Source organism: Echiichthys vipera, assembly GCF_963691815.1.
Source record: "Echiichthys vipera genome assembly, chromosome: 13".
Taxonomy (NCBI): Eukaryota; Metazoa; Chordata; class Actinopteri; order Perciformes; family Trachinidae; genus Echiichthys; species Echiichthys vipera.
In genome coordinates, this window is record NC_139838.1 from 10,456,759 (window position 1) to 10,480,594 (window position 23,836).

General features: G+C 41.0%; 1 protein-coding gene across 6 annotated transcripts in view; it reads left to right on the plus strand.

Annotated features, from left to right (window-relative positions):
• Positions 1–5,777: 5,777 nt before the first annotated feature.
• Positions 5,778–23,836, plus strand: part of LOC310955725 (triple functional domain protein) — an 83,075-nt gene continuing 65,016 nt past the window's right edge. For all 6 annotated transcript variants that reach the window (XM_083925718.1, XM_083925719.1, XM_083925721.1 and 3 more), the window contains exon 1: positions 5,778–6,026. In XM_083925718.1, the coding sequence (XP_083781844.1) occupies positions 5,957–6,026 (70 nt within the window). In that variant the 5' untranslated portion in view covers positions 5,778–5,956. The remainder of the gene's footprint in view (positions 6,027–23,836) is intronic.

The window sequence follows — 23,836 nt, forward strand, 5'->3', positions numbered from 1 at the left end:
GCCACTGCCTTTTACCATCAATTATTGATAAAGCTTCCATTATTTTCACGTGTCAACTCGGGGGAGGCTTGATTCCTACATTTAAGAGACAGTTGCCTTGTACTATACTGTACCACAACCCTAATGAGTTACTCAATCATACATACGCCATCATACAGTTCTTTATGTGCCCAGTTTATCTATTGATCTATACTAAATTTAGACAGTCGGGCAGTAGTTGGTATATTCACAGGTAAGCCTGGTGACCTATGTTCTGAATTATAAAGTTTAATATTTTATTATACTGTAGTTATAGAAGGCCTATATCAAAGGAAAATACCCATGACATGGTCTGTTAGCTAATACACTTTTGACTTACACTTTTTATTGCGGCAAGATTGTTAAGCGTCAGCAATGGACTTATATAAAGTGATAGCACATCCTTGCACAGTTGCACTACCAGTGTCTTCGTTGCTGATGTCTTCATCCCTATATGTTAATAACACTTGTCCATTCAAGGTCCTTCGAAGTCACTGCATCTGCTATGTAAGTCTGGCAGCAGAATCCATTTATAACACTGGACAGATTATGCCTCAAGCGCAGTGTGGGATATGTGATGCAGTTATGGGTGACGTGAAAGTCCAATTGCTGGGGCTTCAGATAAACTATAAATAACTTCAGCACCTCAGCAGTATGTAAAGATACAGATGGTGCACCTCAAGTTATTATTATTATGAGTTGAATGGTCAGACAGGGAAAGTGGCTACTAAACAACTTCAGGATGACCAATTTTCATCCATAATGTTGTATTCTTAAATAAATAGTTTGACAAATGTGCTTATCTGTTTTCTTATATAGATATAGACAAGTATACCAAAACCCCTTTCAGAATTGTTAAATTTGTAGCTAAGACTACCCGGTAGCGTAGGTTAGCATACAGACTCGAAACAGCTAGTTCAGCTCTGTCTGAAAGTTAGTTTTATGGGGTTATGTGCAGAACTTTATCTTGAGCCCGCTCAGGCATTTGTGGGGTCCCACTGGTTGCCAAATTGCAGCTCAAATTCAAAAGGACCATATTGTAAAAAGTAAGATTTCCATGTCTTTCTTGATTATAAAGCATGTTGAGGTGCTATATACATACTGTGAAAGTATCAGCAAACTCAATCCACAGTGAAATGCACACAGCCCGTATTCAGAAACTGTGCCTTTAAGCGAGCCGTCAGGTCTTCTGTACAGTTGTGATGTCACAATTATACTGCAGTATATGCAGTACCGCTTTAGTGCTGTTAGTTATTGCCCAGATGCAATGACAGTGCAGAGATGCCGAGAGCGCAGATGTTGTAGACCCAGATCCGCTGACCAATCAGAGCGGACTAACTTTTTTGGGAGCGGATCTTAAAGAGACAGGTGCTACAATGAGGTGTTTCAGACAGAGGGTGAATACAGGTATATTCAGACAGACTATGAGAAAAATATTGCATTTTTAAACATCTAAGCATGAAAAAATGTTCTAGTAGAACCCCCCAATACAAGTATGAACCTGAAAATTAGCATAATATAGGACCTTTAACAGACCTTTAACAGAGTGGTAGTGTGTTTTCATCTAATGGTCTACTATGGTCTGCAACAAAGGTGTGTGTGTGTATGTATGTGTGTGTGTGTGTGTGTGTGTGTGTGTGTGTGTGTGTGTGTGTGTGTGTGTGTGTGTGTGTGTGTGTGTGTGTGTGTGTGTGCGTGTGTGTGTGTGTGTGTGCGTGTGTGTGTGTGTGTGTGTGTGTGTGTGTGTGTGTGTGTGTGTGTGTGTGTGTGTGTGTGTGGTTGTCAGCCAGTCCCACATGCTGTTATTGTTCTCACCTTCCACATTATACGACGAAGCAGCAGGGGGTGGCCAATAAGAGGACACCAATTACTGTGCACAAACACACACACACACACACACACACACACACACACACACACACACACACACACACACACACACACACACACACACACACACACACACACACACACACACACACACACACACACACACACACACACACACACACACACACACACACACACACACACACACACACACAAAACCACAAAGCCTTGAACCTCACTGAGAGCAGGGGAGCATACAGATTTGATAAAACTGCCAACGCTTGAGCAGAGGAGTTCAAGAGGTCTCCAAAAACCGTGACGTAGAGAAGAGATCTGTGCACAAAGAGAGAGACAGACAGTGAAAGAGATGGGGCATAATCACCACCTGCCTTCATTCATTTTAGAGGTTGTCTCAGAGCACTGGAGGGATTACTGCTGACATTTCAGAGGGATATAGTGCTATTTGGCAGGAGTCACTGTGGGAATGAAACCACCTGAAGGCAGGGGTCAGTCATTCAATGGTCCTGAGTTATTAAAGGGAGGTATAACAGTGTTACTGAGCCTTGTTCTCATCTGTATATTTTCTCCACTGCTTCTGATGATGTTTTATTAATATGGAATTGAATGTTACCATGTCTATTTTGTATGATGCAAAGTAGCTCTGAATATTTTACTGACAAGAAGTCCTCATCGATATGAAGCCAGACACACATAAGACGCTCATAATGGAGATGTCCTGTATGAAGATCAGTGAACGATAAAAGTGATAACAATTAAACAATAGAACCACTAATCCATCCAACCCATTGGCGACATATGACCCATAAAACACTAATTAACAATAACAACATTCAGAAAGCATCCATGTGCCTGGATAAAAGAAACAAATTGCAAAAAGAGAACATCTTCATTGTGAAAAACAACACATTTTGACCTATTAACTTCATCAGGGTTGTTAAACGCCCTTAAACCCATTTTTCTCGCTCGAAACAACAGCCTTTTTTTTCACTTTTTTTTGGTCAAAACTAATACATCTCGTTCTTCCATTACCAAGCATTGATATCCATCCGTGGAGGGAAGTCGGTTGATCTCTAGTATCAGCCTCCCCCCTGCTGGACATGACAAGTAATACATCTGCATAAGAAACTTCATTTTCCAAACAAAACAGCATGAACAGTCGAAGTAATTAGACAAACCTACTATATGTCAATATTCACAGAGGTTTTTTTTAAAATCAGATTTTGTTCTGTGCTAAGAAGTCCTGATAAGCAACGATGCCTGTCAACAACTATCAGTTTGCATCCCTGCCTTCTTAAAGCCTAAACTTCAACGCCTGCACACAGTAATGGGAATATTAAAGGTGCTCCACTCAAAAACACTGAAACAAAACTGTGATTGCCTCCACGTGCCCTCACTCCAATATCTGAGATAACATTGTTTTTTTATATGGCCAAATGCTAACATGCACGCCGCTCCGCTTTGTCTGGTACCAGTATCGTACGGCGGCTGCATTAGAAACCTTTAGAGAGATATTGCTGTGTAACCGAAATTAGAGTAACTTTGCTAACTCAGTGACTCTTCTCTAGTTGTGCTATACTGTAGTGGTTTAACATTGTATTAACAAGTGTCACCTGTGTTAGAGTGGCAGTTATTATAAAGTTGCATAGTTTTCCTTTAAAGGCGGATGCTCTTCTTGACTATTAGCTGCATGCTTTGTATGATGTTCATCTGTTTCTGTGCATCTCTTAATAAGACTTGACACTAACTTCTGAAAGAACATCTTTATTTAGGCCTACTGTACTGCACTAATGCAGAAAACTTTTTGCGTTTACCGTCTGCCTCACCTTGATACAATATCTGTAATCTTTGGCATTATGTTTTCTCATAAATGTATAGCCTAATACATACATATACAATATACATAGCCTAATTTCACTTGGCATTTTTGAGGAAGTTCCAGATGTCACTTAGTGACATTCAACCCGCAAGTTGTGGATGATCAGCGTGCAATAATCTACAAGTACACAGCAGCATCATCCTGATAATCTTGAATGCTGTTCACAGCTCGACAGGCGGCAGCATAAATCCTGCTTTGCCTATGGCACAGAGCTGCAATCAATGTGATGCTATCATTCAGAACTACAATTAGTGTTGAACCTATCGACACCCCCAAAACCTCCCCAGCCCTGCCCGGCACACAGTTGGGGTTTGCTGTTAGGTATTTATTAGTACAGAAATAACAATAAAACGGTTAAAAGTTTCTAAGCTATGAGGTACTTTACTGATGCAGTCTAAAACAGCTGCAATGCAACCTTCCTGGAAGTTATTTTGAAACTGTTTCAGAGACTTACTGATCCAGCATCTATTTTGTTTGAATGATTTTGTTTTACACTGAGAGGTGTGTTTTATATTTAGTCTTCCTTTATTAAAATAAATGGCAAACTGAAAACAAATCTGTTCAACTGTTACATTGCCCCATAAAATAAAGAATACATAAATAATTGATCTATCTCCTATTGTGTCTAAATATAACACTTGAAGTGGATCTTTTTTGTCATTGCTGCAATGTCTGCTCTACTTGCCTTACCTTTAATTACCCCCTGGGGATAAATAAAGTTTTTTTTTAATCTTGATCAGCGTTTTTGATTAAGCTGATGCATGAGCATAATTCTTGCACTTTTTTTGTAGCCACATGGTTGAATGCACTTATTGCAAGTCACTTTGGATAAAGGTGCCGGCTAAATGTAATGTAATGTCACATATAAAACATATGGAATCAAATAGTCCAGTGATTCCTTAATATATTGTCCTTTTCTACTACCAGGGGCGGTAGTAGCTCAGTCCATAGGTGACTTGGCTGGGAACCGGAGGGTCACTAGTTTGAGTCCCTGTGTGGACCATGACTGGAGTGTGGACTGGTGGCTGGAGAGGTGCCAGTTCATCTCCTGGGCACTGAGGAGGTGCTGTTGAGCAAGGCACCGAAACCCCCAAGTGCTCGGGGCGCCGATCACTGGCAGCCCCCTCGCTCTAACATCTCTCCATTAGCTGCATGTATATAGGTCCTGACTGTGCATGTGTGTGTATTTCGGACCTGTGTGTGTGTAAAATGAAAAAATAATAGAGTGAAATTTGAATTTCCCCATTCGCGGGACTAATAAAGGAATTCTTCTTCTTATAACTTGTTTTGAAAAGCAGCTGGATTAAATGACATTTGAACTGAGTTTAAAACGTGTATTGGATTATTTCACAATTGTTTTTTCTCACATAATACAGTTGTTATAGTGTCAATATAATACACACACGTTTCTTATTTTCATATTGTCACTGGACAGACATAGAGCTTCATTTCCAGACTGAACCAGCAGATGGCGTTAGTAATACAACTCAGAGAAGAGAGTGCCATGACAGAGCCTCAATCAAAACAGCTGACCTTTTCTGTTTGTATCCGGGTGGCTTTACCAATCACTCTACTCCTCCCTTTAACCATGAGTAACCAAACATTCACCCACTTTTTATAGAGGGATCGCAGAAACAATCGACAGTACACGACTCACGGTCTTTTCCCAACAGTATGCCGCATAATTGGGCTCGATCAGACAGCTCATATTACACACAGCCTAAGCCTGTCAATCACATGACTATCACAACTGTCAGTCTTGTATATTGTTCTTGTGCATGTGTACTTTGCATTATTCGTTGGTTTCAAATGACCTACATTTCACTGTGAGTTGACACGCGCACAAACACGCGCACGCGGTGACCGCCGTCGTTGCCTGATGACCCGCCGTCTGCTTATTTCCGAAAGCTTACGGAGATTCACCGAGCAGCGACCCGGCCCCTCCCGCCCCCTCCGCGCTACGGCTACTCTCCCCTCGGCGGCTCCACTCCGAGGAGGAACCCGGTGCCCCCGGCTAATCGTTTCCAATTACGTTACCCCAAGATGGAGGTCTGCAGCATCTACGAGTCGCCGTAACCGTCCATGTGTCTTTAATGGTGCTTTGGTCGGGACACAAGTGATTTTGTGCCATCTTTTTGTCGATTTTTTTTTGTGTGTGGGGGGGGATCTTACTTGGGTGATACTGAGCTCCGGGTTCGGGTTGTGGCAGCCATGAGCTCCGGTGAAGGAGCGGAGGAGACGACGAAGGACGCAAGCGACATAGCGGCGTTCTTCAAAACCGGTAAGCCCAAAAACGAGTACGAAAGGTCGGGCTGGGCTCCACCGGGAGCTGCTCCCCTTTGGTCCAGCTCCGTGAGGGACATTGTTCCCGTCCATGTTGACTGTTTTGGGGGCTCATACCTTGGAGGGTATGAAATACTTTATCCGGTGAATTCCCTCTGTTGCTATAAACGAAGTATACAACGAATAGCAATTCGTGGACATATGTGAAAAATGGTTTCTTTAATGCATTTATCTAACTACAGTATCAGATAGAACGTCCAGGCTGTGTAGCCAGGCAACCTTAGCTTATATCGCTAACTATCCGAGATCCATCTTCGGACACCTCTCCCATATTTGTCAGAGCTTAGCGTTCCGTGTACATTTCTGCAAAAAATCGATGTTTTTCTTTTTCACGACACTAGCCAAACTCGCTCACACAATGGGCTGGTGTCAAAACGAGGATATTGAATTTCAGATCGACCCAGTAAACGTCAAGAGAAAGGAAAACACAGGAACTGCAAATCGTTCGTCCAGCTCAAGCCCGACAGAATTACATCAAAGCGACGTTAACAGCCCTGTCCAAATGTTATATGAAGGATATATGTGTCTAAACTCTAAGGGGAGAGCGAAGACTTTTCTGAAAATAGAAAAGAAGCAGGTCAGAGCTGTCCGATAATGGGACTGGTGTGCAAATGACTCGTTCCAATGTTAGCCTGTGAGCTAGTGAATCCTGAATCCGATTGGGTGAATCCTGTCTGCTTGGTTAGCTAACAAATGCTAGCTAGTTTAGCATCGCTAGCTTGCTAGTGAGTTGACAAAGCTCGCGTGTATCTAAATAGCTTATTGGTGTGTTGAGTAAAAAAAACATATACGGTGTGCATCTGTTCTAAACTCACTGTTGGGTTGTTAACCCGTTGTTGTTTTCTGTGCTGTCAAAAATAGCACAACTGTGGAAGCTATGTAAACAATACATGGCGTGGCACTGGGTGTGCACTGTGCAGGATAAGCTAGCTATGCAACATAGCTATCAAGGCCAGAAGGCTGTCTTTTATCAATAACCCGGTCTGTGGGCTGTCAGTGACACTGATTTACATATGGACTGTTGCTTTAGACATGGTTATATGCTGCCCACTTACATGTACAGATTGCTAACATTAGCTAAGTAGGCTAATTAATCAGCGAGGACTGTGACTTGAAGTCCTAACATGGGCCTACAGTGATTTCATAGGCTGCAACAATGGCTCATAAACTGAGTCCCAGGGGTCCTCGCAGAGATTTGAGGCATTTCAGAAATACACGGTTAGGTTTTATTCTACCCAGCAGACTGCATAGTGAAGCCATATGTAATGGTGTCTTATTCCATATTCATTTCAATGCCCCTCTTAGTATAAATATTGATACAGTTGGCACAGAGATTAGCAATATATATGTTATTGGAGTTTCCTGGGATACAGTTGAATGAAATGGTGATCCAGGGGTGAATTCCTGTCTATGAGTTTGTGGGCTGCACTCGGATATGCCAGATAACCCTCCAGCTACTTAAGTGACTGCATTGAATTACATCTAGTGCCTGATGTCATGTCTTCCGTTGTCATCACTGGACTTCACCTGCTTTGGTAGCTTACTATTTATGTGTTCAAAACAAGTTTGTCCATGATTAATAGCTGCTTGTGTGATTTATGTGTGCACTAGTAGTTGCAAGTTAATTTCTAGTATTTCTACCGGTGAAATGTGCCTAGAAGTGTGTGTGATACTCCGAAACTGTGGTATACAAGAGAAAATGAAGAAATTCTAATGCACTGTGTGTACTTTTCACAAGCCAAATCACTGGCTCTTCTAGACTAGTGCACTGTCATGTGTAGGACCTTTGTGATGGAAGTGATATTTTGATGTACACGAAGGGTGTAAACAAGGAGGAGAATGCAGAGTATTGACAACCAGCCTCTGGCTCCTGTGGTTTTGTGTCTAGCGAGATAATAAGCCACAGAGGGAAGTTCAGTATCTGTATTGAGCTGATCTGATGGCTTCCTTACAGGGAGAGCGGCGAGAGGCATCCTATAACTCACTTGCAACCGCACTTTGTATGTTTTGTTGATGGTGCACAGCTGCAGCCGTTCTGCCTCATTGTTAATCAGATCTGTTGCTAATTTGTTGCTTTATTAAAATGTTTAAATATGCTTCCTTTTCTTATTACCACAAAGCCATCTGCTGCAGTTTTTAATTGTAGTTTAGAAATAGCTCTTTATTCACCAATATAATTCACATATATTCACTTGAGTGTTAAATGAAGAGGAAGCAATGACACATAATTAGTTTTTGTAGCACTTACATTTTTCTAGCAACGGCTGGGCTGCTGCTGCTGAATTAATAAAAGAGAAATTGTAGCTCAAATGGAAACAATGCTTTTTAAAGACAAACGAACAGTTCATGCAACTATCTTCCGCCAGTGTAAAAATCCCAAGAATATTTCAACAAATAAACATAATTCAAATGTCAGGCCAATCAGTACTTACAGCATTTCTCTTAATCGCCACAGTGAAAGGCAGAGATTGAAGTCCTTCTTACATTCAAACACTTTTTCTACAACAAGCACTTAACCAACCTCACTTATCTCTGATGTTTACCAAGAACTTCTTTTAAACTTGAGTTTCCAAACCTAATGTATCTTATTGGGATTCCCATTTTTGTGTACTTAAAACAGAACATGGTCCACTGGCACCTAACTACAATTGCTGACAACAAAATAAGTCCAATAACCATCTTATTTGAAGATCCTTTAGAGCATATGTTTAGTTGTTTTAACAGATACACCTTGTTGAACAAACCTCTAAAGCCACACGTATTACGAGGTATGTGTTACAGATTGTGCTGCAGTCACAAACAGCTGTTCTCTATGTCAAATATGAGCCACGTTTTTTTTCATGTGGCGCTGCTGATTTGTGCTTATTGTTAGATGCTGCTTCAGTGTTGTTCTGTACTCCTTTGAGAGAGCCTGGCACCATCAGTAGTGCACTTATGTCACTGAGCACAACAGGACAGGGATCGACAACAACACTCACAGTATGAGATAATGATAACTGTGGATAGATATTTACTGTAAACATGAGATTGGATTTGGTCGACAGTGATTTGATTTTTGTTTCACAGCGAAAGCCGTGTCCATTATCTTGTCTCTTGACAATGTGGAGCTACTCAAATGCCTTTAGTTACACTTTTCTGAGTACTATGTCTGGTTCGGATTGTACAAAATATCTAGTTCTTTAAAGTTTTTCTCAACCCCAGCTGGCACTGAATGGATTTGTACAGTCATTAGCTCAAAATCAATTCGAAGTTAAGTAAGAATATTAGTGAAACCATAGTAAAGTATCAATAGTCTTCCAAGCTTTATAAAATAAGCTGGTTTGGAAGGCTCGAGTGTCACGTCAGGGCCCCCCCTGCTTTTTGTTTTGCCTGTGAACTTCCTCCTTATGGATCTGGGAATCTTGTTTTGACATGCACAGGTTTGAGTGTCTTGCCACAGGCTATACTTTTCCATCCCCAGCTCCATCCTCCTCTCTTTTTCCATCCTTCGGCATTTGGTCTCTTTGTCTTTCCTGTGTCCTCCCTCTTTGCTTTCTTCCCTACTCTCTGTCGGTCCGACTGCCTGCTGTCTGAGTGTTAATTCGCCTATGTCTGTTTCATGTTTTCCTTCCTCCCTCATTCTTGTTGCGTCGTGTTGGGCCTCACCGTCCTAATGCAAAATGACAACTAATAAAAAAAAACGAGCTTCCCTCATCTCTCTCCCCTGCCTTCCAGACTGGAATTAATACCTAGGACTCAGAGCTCTGAAATGGGGAGTTTTGTTGTGGCATGTTGTCAATCATCAACTTATTCCACTCTACTGACTAAGGCTGATTTAGTGTTGATTTCATATAGTTATTACTTGTTGGTATTATTCACGGTGGGAAAAGAAAACACTGTCATGAATGAATGTTCTGAGGCTGCAACAAGCCGTTGACGACGTTGGTGTCTATGTTTGAATGAGCATCGGTGTGTACGTGCGTTTGTATGAGAGGGAAACTCACAAGCATGAGAGAGAGACAGAGAGGGAGAAATCTGATCCAGAGCTTGCATTTATGACTCAGGCCCATTCACCCAGGATGAGGTCTGCATGCATGCATGTACACACACACACACATGCACACGCACACACGCGCACACACGCACACACTGAGACTAATGGATATTGATCCAGGAGATGGAGACTGATTGAGCTCCCTCAGTAAAGGTTTCCTCCTGGCTTAAAGCTGCCAGGTCAGACACAGAACAGAGGCTAAAGCCTAATGCCGTACACAGCAGATTTCTTTCGTCATCCCATGTTTATGGGATGGAAGTGAGCAGAGGATTGGTGCATCACAGATCAATGCAAATGAATGATTGAAGGCTAGGTTTGTTGTCACTTTTTTTTTAAACGTAACTACTTACAACAGCTGACAGGTTATTCAGAACCTGTAATTGTGGACCAATGGACCAAATTAGTATCAAAACACAGTATTTGTTAGAGTTGGGGGTTTGTCAGAGGCAGATTTAAAAAAACAGCAGAGGCTGACAGTGTATCCCCTAAATATGAGCCACATCCACAAAACACTGGATCCTACATTTTCCCACAGTGCAGCTTGATAGCACCTGATGGTGTCATAGAGGATAACGGCTTTCACAAGTGAGCCACCACACTAACTCCATCTCTCTAACCCCAGACATTTTGCATGCCCTGTGTACTTTTGTTACTATGACATTAAACACAGACTTGGCTACTAGGGGTGGAAGGGTTTACAAAATCCACTGTTCGGTTCATATCATGGTTTTGGGGTCACAGTTTTTCGGTTCGGTTGTTTTTATCTATTTCTTTTAGATTCTAAAAATACCATGTATCAGATTTGTAGCCTAATAATTTAAAAAAAATGTAATCAGATATTCTTAAGGACATGTCATGCAATCATGCAAAAACTGAAATAATGAGGCAGCTTGTTTAGGGATTACTGTAACAATCTTAAATGAGAGTGAAGTGAGATTTTGAAACAGTAGGAGAGACATTGCTGCATTTACGCGTTTATATATTTAGTTGGCATAAAGGTAAACAATTGTTTGCCTTCTAGGTAAGAATATAAACACTTTTACATTATCAAATCTCTAAAAAAAAAATTAAGAAAATAGGTTTTCTTTCACTAAAATACGCACAAACAGCAATCACTGAACTGACTGAATAAAGGCTAGGGTTAGGTAATTCATTCGAAATTGGGGCCGGTTGATGAAAATGATCGAAAATGAGGGGCTGGAAAAGTATGAGCATCACATTAAGATTCAAGATTCAAGAATCAAGAAGCTTTATTTATCCCGAGGGAAATTATTGTGCAACAGTTTCAGTACAAAGGTGGGAAAGATCAAAGTGACAATAAGCTAAGAAAATCAGATCAAAATAAAGCTAACGTAAAATAAATCAAACAATAACTAAGTGTGACAGAGTGCAACACACATTGTGGTTAAGCGTAGGTATGGACATTGTAAAACAATGCAGCGACATAGGAGTACTACAGTATATTTTATCAAAGTAAATATTAGTCATAGGCCTCAAAGTGCAACAAGCTTGTCAAAAAACAATCCTTATTAAATGAACAAACCTGTTAACCAGAGGTTTTCACTCAATTATTGGACTAGAGTAAAGTTTGAGGTTCTTTTCCTTTACTTGAGTATTTTATTGACATGCTACTTTATTCTTCTGCTCCACTACAAATCAGTGGACATATTCTACTTTTGACTCCACTGCATTTATCTGATTACTTCAGTTACTAGTTACTTTACCAGGCTGACAAGTTCATATGAAACATTAGTTTATTCATCAAAAACAGGACTGACACAAATGAACGTAACATAAATGCAGAGTAGCATAATTTTTATCAACTTATCCTCTTTCTACTCAGATATGGCTGCAGAGTAAACAAAGGCTTCACAGAGACAGAAACTAAAACTTCTGTCCATTCTCTGGTGAACTGACGGTTTTCTTTGTCAACTTTTCTTTTTCAGAGTAGAAAGAGACATTGATGTGGTGATTTAACCACCGATTTAACCAGACAAACGATTGAAAACAAAAACAGAGCGGAGCCTAGCGAGCTGTTGCCAAGAGGATTCGGAAACCCATGAAGAAGAGCGTAGCGGGAGCGTAGCGTTGTGGCCGTGTGCCTACAGGAAGAGCATGGAGCAAATCTCCCAGCATGCTGGGACTTGACACGCTGAGACGTAGCGCTGAGACGTAACGCTAGGACGTAGCGCTGAGATGTAGCGCTGAGACAGATACAAGGCTGTCATGGCACCTCATAAACCATACGGTACACACGTGTACCGTACCGTGACATGCGTACCGAACGGGACGGATTTTTTCGGTAAACCGTTCCACCCCTATTGGCTACTTTAGGTTGACAATATGTATACAAATCTATTTTGCTGTATGTACAATTTTATATCACAGTATCTATATATTGTGATGTACATTTTAACAAATAAATTGAGAAACTGAGGAATATATGTTTGTCAAACTGCACAAATCTAATGTAGCCATAAAGCAGTCCTGTTTATTATTTTGCAACATAGATGATGCACCGATCAGATATGCCAAATCAGTATTGATGCAGATACCGCCTTTATTAGGCGGATCAGGTGTCAGCCGACATGAAAAATCCACATTAAATACAGTTTCTTTGTCAGTAACATTATAAAATTTCAGTTTTTAAGCCAGCAGTTAAATCCTATTTTTTTAAGAACACATGAACAGAATTAAGCTGCAAAATTGGAGTCAGAGCACAGAAATCAGTGCTTTGGAAAGATACATTTTCCGAAGCTCAGGCTGAGTAATCAAGGAGAACTCTTTTTGACACTCGAGCATCATGTGGTTTCGCCGTATGAGGGGCTTTGTGATAGGCAGCCGCTGTTCTGTCTGAATTGCGTTTCACCACTTACTCACACTCACACAAGTACTTTCTCTCTGATTCGGCATTCAGTGACCCCGTCTCTGTCTCCTCCATCTCGTCATCTCAGTGTCTTTGCATTGTTAAGGTCACAGCTTCCTACATTCACACCCACAGCAAGTGCCATTTTTTACTCGTACACACATACTCAGCTGCAGAACATAAGGCAGCTCACACAACTCTAAGTAACAGTACTATTGTGCAAAATAGAGGAGTGAACATAATAAATGGAAACTGGAGGGAAAGATCATGGTTATGAGATTTTAGCCTTTAATTTAGCCAGACAGTCTCAATCAAGGGCAAATGGATGGCTGGGTTAAAAAGCCTTTAAGAAAGGGCTGGAGATTCAATTAAACATGGGGATAAAAAACACTCTACTCCCTTTCTTTATTCCCTTTATTGTGGCGTTAAAAATGTCATGTTTCATTTAGAAAGGCATTCATCCCTTAAAATGAAGAAACAAACGCAACACTGAACACAGTGACAAGACGTGCAGTGCAGGCACTTGGAAACCATTAGTGGCAGACCGTCATGTAATAACTTCTCTCTGTCATGCACTCATATTTCTACAGAGCAAATGTTAGAAAAATTGGTTGGCGAGGAAGAGTCAATAATTTAAAGTGCTCAAATTTACCCATGAGTAGTTGTGTAAACATTTAATCTTTTTCATCCCTAATAACAGGTGCAGGTAAATTAGATTTTAAAAGCTCTCCGCGCAAGCCGACCCCACCACCCACAATCTGCTGTAAACTTAGCGTGAGTGGGATGATTGCAATTTTTTTTCTTGTTTGAATTAACATCTGTTGAAGGCCATGGCACTATGATCAACGTTTTTGGTCAATCATTTGCATTCAAACACAGAGCTGCCACAGTCACCCAGTTCAATGAGAAGAATGACGTGGCAGATCGGGGTAAGTGCAGGTAGCCTGTGTCATGTTTGATTTAAAATGACAGATACTGGCCAGTAACTTTAGGAACCTGTTCGTTTTTCACTAACGCAGCCACAGCCATCACAGCAAAGACATGCTAATAGCTACTAATCTCAGACCAAGGAAAGTGAATTAAAGCAAATGCTTGAGCTACTTGTTAGTCCAACATATGCTCTCCTTTTAGCTCTATTTTTGGTCTCTCAATAACTGAGTGTCTCTTTAACTGTTGAGCGCGCCGTTATGTTCACCTGCTAGCTAGTCGCTAACTGAGAACCTTTAGAGGTCCCATATTATGCTCTTTCAGTCTCGTATGTGTATTTTATATTTCTACTAGAACGTGTTTACATGCAGTAATGATCAAGAAACACATTGCTATTCTCATAGTGTCAGTTTGAATATACCTGTATTCACCCTCTACCTGAAACGTTACCTTTTAGAGCCTGTCTCCCAAAAAAGCCCAGTCTGCTCTGAAGTCAGTATTTCCAGGTCTTCAGCAAGAGTGCAGAACTCTTGGTGTCTCTGCACCATCCTCGTCATTGCAACCGGGGAATGCCTTTGAAGGCACAGTAGTGGCATTTTCTACATATATATAGATAAAGATAGTTGTGACATCACAATTATGCAGACATCCTTGTTCCGCCCTGATGGCTCGTTTAAAGTCACAGTTTCTGAATATGGCCTGTGTGTATTTCTCTGTGGATTGAACGTCTTGATACTTTCACAGTATTTATAATGCAGCTTAACCTGCTTTATAATGAAAACAGACATGGAAACCTCACTTTCTACAATATAGGACTTTTAAATATTAAGCCATGCCCTGCTCAGAAAGGTCATATTCTGTTGACTTTCCCTGGAAACAGTTTGGTTAAACCATTTCTGTGGTAAACCTGATGCTAAGCTGGAACAATACATCATCTTGCTCAAGGTTTTTATTGCTGATCTGTGTATTATATCTAAGGCTTGTAAGGACTGGTCATCCAGGTCAGGTTTACTTTCGCATTGCAATGATATTCCTGTGTGCAAATTCTGGACTTGCCTCCTTAGTTTTATTTTATTTTTAATGTGCTGTTGAATCAATGTCATGAGGTGAGCCAAGAGATACATTTCTCATGGTGGCAGTAGGGCCGTAACAGTGTCCTGTCTGGACCACACTGGGATTAGTGGTTAGAACCAATCAGACAGTCTACTCTGAGAAAATGTCAGTTAGTCCTGTTGCCATGAAGGGAATATTGACTAGAAATATCTCCGTTTATTGATGCAAATGGAGAAATAACTGATACAAATGTAAGTTTTGGGGGGCTGCAATAGTAACAGACAAAGGGTAAAAAAATGCTTTGACCTCACAGATTGGGGTCCACGGCAGAATTGTTCGGAAAACCCAGCCCACAGAGGTCTGGCTAGACTAAACACTGTAATTTTTCAATCAGAAGACGGTGAGTGAAGCCATCAAAAGCCATGAAGTGAAATGAACGGCAGCGCTGGAGTTTTTTTGTAGCCTGAAAGCATGTATGATGTCAGCGTGAACTCTATGGCGCACCACAGTAATACAACCCTAAACCAGAACAAAAGCACCAGATTGCATTTCAGAGGGAATAACATTCACTTCCCTGATAGTCAGATGCTTGTAAACAAGTTTTGTTTCTCTCTCTCGATGTGCCGTACGTGGCAATAAGAAGAGCCACCTGAAAAAGCTTACCAATGAGGTAGGACAAGTTTGGGGAGTCATTTAAAATGGAGCATGAATAACATCGGTTCTTTATGTGTAGCATACTTCTGCCGCAATTAAGTAAATGCAGGAATGGATTTCGTAACATTGGCAGATACTGTACGTATGTAGTATATGTTCATATAAAAAAATATAGCAGAGCATACAGTGTTTTGATGCCAATATTGCAGACCCTCTCAGAGAGAATATGGGGTGTGTGGGAAAGGACAATGTTTAAACCACAAGTCTGCCTACTTAAACAGGAACATATACATGACATTTGAGAGCTAAGTCCCTGGCCCTGTTTGCATGAGTGATGGTGTGATGTTGTCAGCTCTAACAACATTAGGCATGTTAGAGGTGAGAGTTCATTGGATTACACACACTGACCTAATCTAATCTGGTTTTTATTCTCTGGGATTACTGTGTGTGTGTGTGATCATATGTAGGCAGCATAGGCGTCGACAAAAAGTTAGGTGGGAGGAAGGTAGGGAGGTGGATTTGTGGTGCTTCAGTGCACACACACACAAACACACACACACACACACACACACTAGTTTTTTTTTTTTTTTAAATACCTTGCTTTAAGGAATACAAATTTGCTAAAAGAAATTGGGAAATAAGCTTATTTACTTGCCAAAATTGAAATGAGTAGTTTATCATTCTCATGGCTATCTATGGTGTCAGTCTAGCATAAAGACTGACAACAGGGGGAAACAGCTTGCCTGGCTCTGCCTAACCTGAACAAAGTCCCACAATTCTGTACAAAAACCAAAATGTAAAACGTTGTTTTCATTGGGGTTTTTTTTGTGCTGGACTATTTGTTGGCAGGGGGCAGGGAGCCTCTGCTGGTTTCCACATAATCCCCCTTAAAACCACAACTTGTCCTGTTTTAAATGTTGGATTTTGTACATATTGAACAAACAAGACTGTTCAAAGCAGGAATGTTCCACCGTTTTTCCGCTCCGACATTTTGTATGAAAGGTATGGACATGGAATGAGGGGACAGAGTTGTTCTGCTGGGAGCGGAGGTAGTAACTAAGAGTCAAATCGACAGCCACATAAAACACTGTTGTCACAAATCATGCCTCTCACAGCTTAGGCCTGGCCCACACTAAAAGATTTTTCAAATCCTAACAAATTTTATAAATGAATGAGACCCCACACATAACGACATGTAGTTATAAATGAACAGTTTTGTTTGGAGAGCAATGATTTGGCCTAAACAGCATACCACATACTGAGTGATTCCATTCTTGAACAACTAAAGTCCAAACCAGTCCAAAGTCTCAAAACCAGAAGTCTCACACAGTCTAACATGCCTTTAGAGATAGCAAACGTTTTGCACTCCAGAGTTGACTGAAGATGTAGTTCGATGTAAACTAGTTGACAGTTCCGTGTGACATCGGGCAAAGTTTTTGCACTACTTTCAAAGTTCAAGAAGAAAAAAATTAATAAATGGATAAAGTCATGGACTGTAGATGTTACAACGCAAGATGTAAACACCACAGTTGGCAAATATATACCGTGCTAGCAAGATTCAAAGTCAATAAAGATTGACAAACGGTAAATATCATTTGTCCTCAGCAATCACCACTGAAAATAGTCCGAGCAGATTGGAGGATGTAAAAAACACTTAACATACATCACACAACAAGGAAAACATGGCAAGATAAAATTTAGATTTATCAAAAATCGGCAGCAGGGAGTTTGGCCAAAATCTCTCTCTTTATTCCTTTTAATTATTGTCTAAACACAAGCAGCTCTGCAAAAAAAATAAATACAGTATAAAATTGGCAGAAATTGAATTTAAATCTGGAACCATCTCTTCAAAGGGGAAAAAAACCTCTAAATATGATGATGTATGCTTTACAAACTTCTGGCACTCAACAGTTATAGTTACATTTACACCAAGTAGAGCTGCAAAGACTAATCCATTAATCTATTTGTTGTCAACTATTAATTTAATCGTCAGCTTTGCCAACTAACAACATTCTCTGTTTGGTGCTTCTTAAATGTGAATATTTCTCTGGTTTCTTTCCTCCTCTGAATATATTTGAGGACGTCATCTTGGGCTTTGGGGAAAAACGTTTTCCAACATTTAATCGATTAATCCAGACAATATTTGACAGATTAATCAAAAAAGAAAATATTTGTTTGTTGAAGCCCTAATACTGAGTGCAATGGACACAATTGGGTGGGTACCAGAAAGCGTTTGGTAGCCCTATCCGACAATAAGGCCATGTGTAATTTTTAGGCTAAAGCGGTGGTGCAATACAGAAAAGGAATATACTTAATGAAGAAAGCTGTCCACCAAACAAGGCTGGGTTAGCAGACTGTCACCATGGTAACAACAGCTTCCATGTCTCTGTCTGACCAGTGCTAAAACTTCACTAACAAGCTTTGAACCAGGTCAGCAAAGGCCTGTGCCTTTGGCACAAACAGACACACAGGTTGCCCTGATACGGTCTAGATAAGACTAAAGGCCAGCTGATAAGAACTAATAGGGACTATCAGCTTCTATGGTCTTGATGGAGGATCATATCATGCGTTTGGATGTATTAAAAACAAAGTATTACCTGTGGTGTAATTCCAGTCCACCTACAAAAATAAACTTAAAGCAAGGTATGTACAGTCAAAATAGGCAATGAGAGGTGGAAAGTATTAAGTGGCAGTTGGCTTTCGCTAGTGCTATTTTTTACAATGTTGGATAAGAGTTATTTAAAAGTATAATATAATGTTAATTATAGTCTGTTAGTCAATTATCCAGGGAATTGAAGTATTAGGGTGTTTTGTCAGATGTGTACATGAAATTAGAGTTTTTGGCTGGTTTGAATCCCCTCATAAAAACAACTGAAAACACACACAGACACGCACGCACGCACGCAAGCAAGCACGCACGCGCGCAAACCTCTTGCCTCTTCGTGTGTTTATAGAAAGGAGCTTGTCCCACTTTTCCCTCTCATCCGTCGTGCTCTCGTTCGGTAATTTCTCCGGCGTGATAGCTAATTGTTGTGAGCTCGGGGAAAATTTGCCGCCCGCTGCCGTCTTCTTTAAAACAAGCTGGAACGAAAGAGGGAAAAGTGTCAAGGGGGCAAAGAGGAGAATGGAGAGAAGGAGAAGAAGAGAGGAGGTAGGTTGCAGGGGAGGCGGGGTGCGCAGGTTGCAAGTGCCCGTGAAATCACGTGCCCGATAACCATTTTCTTTATGCATTCTTGCGAGAGGAGCATAAACAATAAGCCTTGGACTGAGTGAATGATTTTATTGTCCTGTTAGAGGGAAATAAGGAAGTCTTTTCAGTGCAGGTGGAAATTCAAAGGCGGAAAGAGAGAGAGAGCAAGACCATGGAAAGATAATGAAGAGAGAAGAGTAGTTGTGTGCCAAACTGTGTTAACAGAGTTTCTGCTGGTTAATGAAAGAGGTCAGTAGAAGAATTGAATCAGCTTGCAATTGATTAGTATCAGTGTGAAAGGTTTGCCAGAATGGTCTGTGTTCCTTTTTTGAAAGTAGAAAGCAACAGAGGCCGAGTGTACCAAACTAGGACACGTCCTGAAAGACCATTGTACTCCTTTTTTCTTTGAGTCTCCAGTGCATTCAAAACTGCCATCTCACTGTTGCCCTCCCCATCTCTCTCACTTTCTCTTTCTTTGTCTTCCACTGACCACTTTTCACCCTGTTTCTCTCTAGCTAAGGGCTGGTTACTGAGATACATTGATCCACTGTAAACATCACAGTCTTAAAGCAAGGGCTATGGGCCACTGATGTGCTTGAGAGGGTCTCAGAGGTCCCCAGGCCAAATGAGGAACAGTTTAAAAGCAGTGGCCTTAAGTCCTAGTCTTTAGGGCAGAGCCATGCTTTTCTTGTTGTCTACAGTGTCTAATAGGGACTCCTTTGCACCTGGGACCCAAGGTAAGAGCAGATAACAACAGGGTTGGAAAGAAAAATGTTAGTCTTGGCTTTAGCATTAGGACGGAAAACTTCTGGTCTAATAAAACACACAGTATCACATTGTGTGTATCCAGTCGGCTGCTATCTATCATAGATTTACTTTTGATTAAAGATTTATAATGTATTTATCTATCATAGACAAAGAAGTGATTCAGCCAGCTGTGCGTTTCTTGTAAAGCTCTTGGCTGTACGGATAGTGATGGATCTAATGTTTTAACTTTGTTTGGAATGAAGAAGAACTGGCTAGCGAGTTCACTATAATTAATCCTGCAGGGTTACAAATGCAAGCACTGTGACTGTCTAACATAACAAGCAGCTGGTTTTAGGGTTAAATGAATAAGTGACTGAATATAAGTATCAGAAACACTCAGTACAGACAAACTATTTAATATGGATTGGTCACATCTTGCAGATACCGATCCACTAAATTAAGATCCATATCAGGGATCAGTATCAAGCATATCGGCATGGTGCATCCCAAGTATGTGGCCAATACTGCATCACAGCTGCTTGGCCACACAAACGTATGGTTAAAAAAAGCATGCATTTCACGATCCTTAGATGTGGTTAAAGGGGAGCTCCACTGATTTCACACATTGACTTTGATGCCTTTCAATACAAAACTGTCCATTGAAAGTTTGACAGTGTTAAAGGAGTGCAGTGACACAGTGGTGGAGTTCAGTTCTAATGCCTGCAAACCTAGACCTACCCAAAGGAGGTGCATGCGAGAACACAAATAAAACAGACTTAACACTGCCAGCTCCCTAGTACAAAGTCTGTGCAATGTCAAATTGTGAGAATTCACAGCGAGCGAGTAGAAGTGTCGATGATGTTTCTGTCACTCCGCTGCTCGTGCAAAACTGGAAGAAAACAAAGGGGGGGGTTTACACAAAGACATAACAAAAATGTCTATGAGGGATGACGTCTATTCAGGAACTTCTGCCTATAGGGGCCGATGCCGAAAAATTGTCAGACAAATCTAAGGATTTGGCTACAATCTTGGTTGTTTATGACCAAATTACAAACTGACTTCATGACTGTGGCATAAATCGCATCATGATCTGCCTCCTGCACGCTCTAATCCAGGGGCCACCCCTTGCCTAAACCCAACGGAGTATTTCCAGTGAGTGAGAACGCGTCTGACATGGAAAATCTCCTGTTGCGTGCTAAATGTGAGGAAGGGGAAAGTAGCTGGCAGAACACTGCTGAGCATAATGGCTGAAGTAGCAGAGAAAAGAGCACCAGCTGCAGAAATCAATGTCACAGTACCGATCACCTCTGGGAAGTTCAGTGCATATATACCACAGCACTGAAGCGGAGACCAACATAACAAAAACACAAAACTCTTTCATAATCACCTGGAGTTCAGAACCCGAGGAAACTGCAGAGGGAACTCAGGACTTTTCAATGTCAGCAGACGCATTTTAACTCTGGTTTACACATCACTCATCGAATCCATCACTACATTCAATATCTCCTCCTGGTATGGTTCCATCTCCGTGAAACACAAAACAAAACTGCCCCGTACTGTCAAACAGCCAGCAAGATCATTGGTTCACCACAAACACCGATCCCTGAACTGTACCACCGCTCTGTGATCGGGAAAGCCACCCTGATGACAGAGGACTCCTCTCACCCCCTCCACTCCTTACAACTACTCCTATCAGGTAGACTCTTCAAAGTCCCTTTGGCCTGCAAAACATCTACAGGAAATCCTTCATCCTAAATGCAGTAGCCATTCTAAACAAAAAAAGATAAGAAGCCCGACTATTTTTTCTTAATTTCTGATTTTCCTGTTTCTGTTTAACATTTCCTTCATGTCCATACTTGTGTTTTAGTTGTGTTTTAGTTGTGTTTTAAATATGTGATGTGTTTATTGTAGTGGCCTTGTAAAAGACGCTTGGGGCAGACCATAAAGCTTTCTATTCTATTCTATTCTGTTCTTACCTACCACTTATCCTCAAAGCAATTTCAGACAAAAACAACTGGACTGGTTGTTTGTCTAGGAAGACGTTTCACCTCTCATCCAAGAGGCTTCATCAGTTCATGTACGCATCTGACCAGGCTGGGACTGGTCCAACTAACTGGTGTGGAGATCCAGGTATTTAACCTCTCACAAGGCCACAAGACCACTTGACTTTTTTGATCATGAGTTTCACAAGATGACATCACTTCGTTTCACTGTCTTCATTGGCCTCTCTCCACCTACAGCGCTGTGCCAGGCAACAAAAATCCTGTTCTCTCAGGTATTATGGTTAAATGTGTTGTCCATGGCCCTTGACATTTAAATGTTTGTTAAACCCCTGCAGCGGTATCTGCGCTCTTTAAGACAGCTTTGACAGCAGGGTATTGCTCATTGTTTTTGTGCCCCACGCCTCATTTTAGTCGGTGTGAGCTAGACAATAGGTATGTTTAAATGAAAGGGGTCTTTCCTATTTGTGTATGAGTCAAACGATGAGTGTGCCTGCCGAGAAGGGAAAGGCAGGGGCCCACAGAAAGGGTGGTCTTGTGTTAATGTGGGCTCAGACAGAAGCAGTGTGTGTCAGGACCAGAGAGAGCTGTCTGCGGAGGGGAGTTTAGGATACAGTATAACCAGTGTTCAACAGAGCTGAGGTCTAGGTGAGTTCACTGTATGGGAGTGTTTGCATGTTTCGTAGAGATGGGAGTTTGGATGTTTGTATGGGATTGGGACCGTTGCAATTTTTGCTTTGTCATTTCCCTTAAGGGCCGTTAGATATGTGTGTGATCTGTTTTACTTTATCTAAATAGCCTGGCTGTCGTTTTAGCAGTGGTCCTATCCTACTATGGTCTGCAACAAAAGGTGTGCGTGCGCGTGCGTGTGTGTGTGTCCACTGCTTCAACGGCCACATCTCAGAGGAAAAACCTCCATGGATCTGTCTGTTTATGCACACATACAATGTGTTTTATCTTCTTTTTGTCCATGCGTGTTTGTCCTCTGGCTCAGATACAATTCTTATTGTTTAGACTGTGATAAGATGTGGGCAACCACTACTGTAGTCTGGCGTTACATTGTTTCACACTGCGGCTTAAGTGGACATCTTTGGCATTGCAAATATGTGAAGTATGTGAGTGTTTGGTCTTTCTCTTGCCTTCCTTTTTTCCCCTTTTCTGCTGTATCCCATTCATTCTGTGTTAAGTTCTCCCTTGTACACACAGCTGTAGAGAAAATTTCCCTGACATCTTTGTGCTTCTTGTCCCGTGCCATGTTTATGTGGGTGTGTGTGTGAGAGAGAGTGAGTTTTTCCTCATGAACATAAGCCCCTTTGGCAGTTGTTGCCAGCAAGTTTGCTCATATGTAGTTTCATCTATACTGGGCTGCTATTTGCTCATTAATGGAAATTGCCATCAGCAAATTATTGCTAAATTATAGCTGTCTATGGTTACATATTTTATTCTAGCAACCAATACAGAAGGGAAACTCTTTTCTCTTGCCTCTGAAGAGAAGAGGTCATGATCTGTGACATGAGAAAGGATTTAAAGGTCCCATATTGTAAAAAGTTAGATTTCCATGTTTTTTTTTTATTACAGAGCAGGTCAAGGTGCTAAATAAATACTGTGAAAGTATGAAAACACTCAATCCACAGAGAAATGCACACAACCCGTATTTAGAAACTCTGCCTTTTAAACATACTATCTCATTTATATCATATCGGAGTAACTGTAGTTAAATATTCCCCACAGGACAGCATGGTGTTCATATATTTTGTACTGTGAACACTGTATTCCTACTGTTTACTGCACAATTGTTGCAATGAGAGATCTAGTAGTTGCCAACATGATATTTTCAGAGTTCCAAGAGTCTTTGAGTATTATAAATCATTGTGCAGTGTCTTGACATCTTTATAAGCCTTTAAATGCATGAATCTGTTTAGGGCTGACAATAACCGCAGTATTGCGATACCGCGCAACATGCTATAGATAAGCCAACCACAGGGAATGGCAAGCGACCGCCACAACTGCTATGTTCACATTTTTCTTTAATTATGAGGCTACGCTCTTCTTGTTATACACTTCAAAGCATGCGTCTTGAATGTTAAATTAATTCATAATAAATTTGAGCTAAGAGACTTATTTATCTTAAATCGCTCTATGGAAAGGCTGCTGGAAAGCAGCACGGATCATGAGTTGGGCTCTGGTTTGTTTTTTCCTTGTCCAGGTGTTTGGCACATCAGGTGATGTTGTGGAATATGTGTTAGCATATTCACAGACCCCATAAGGGTGGAACAAC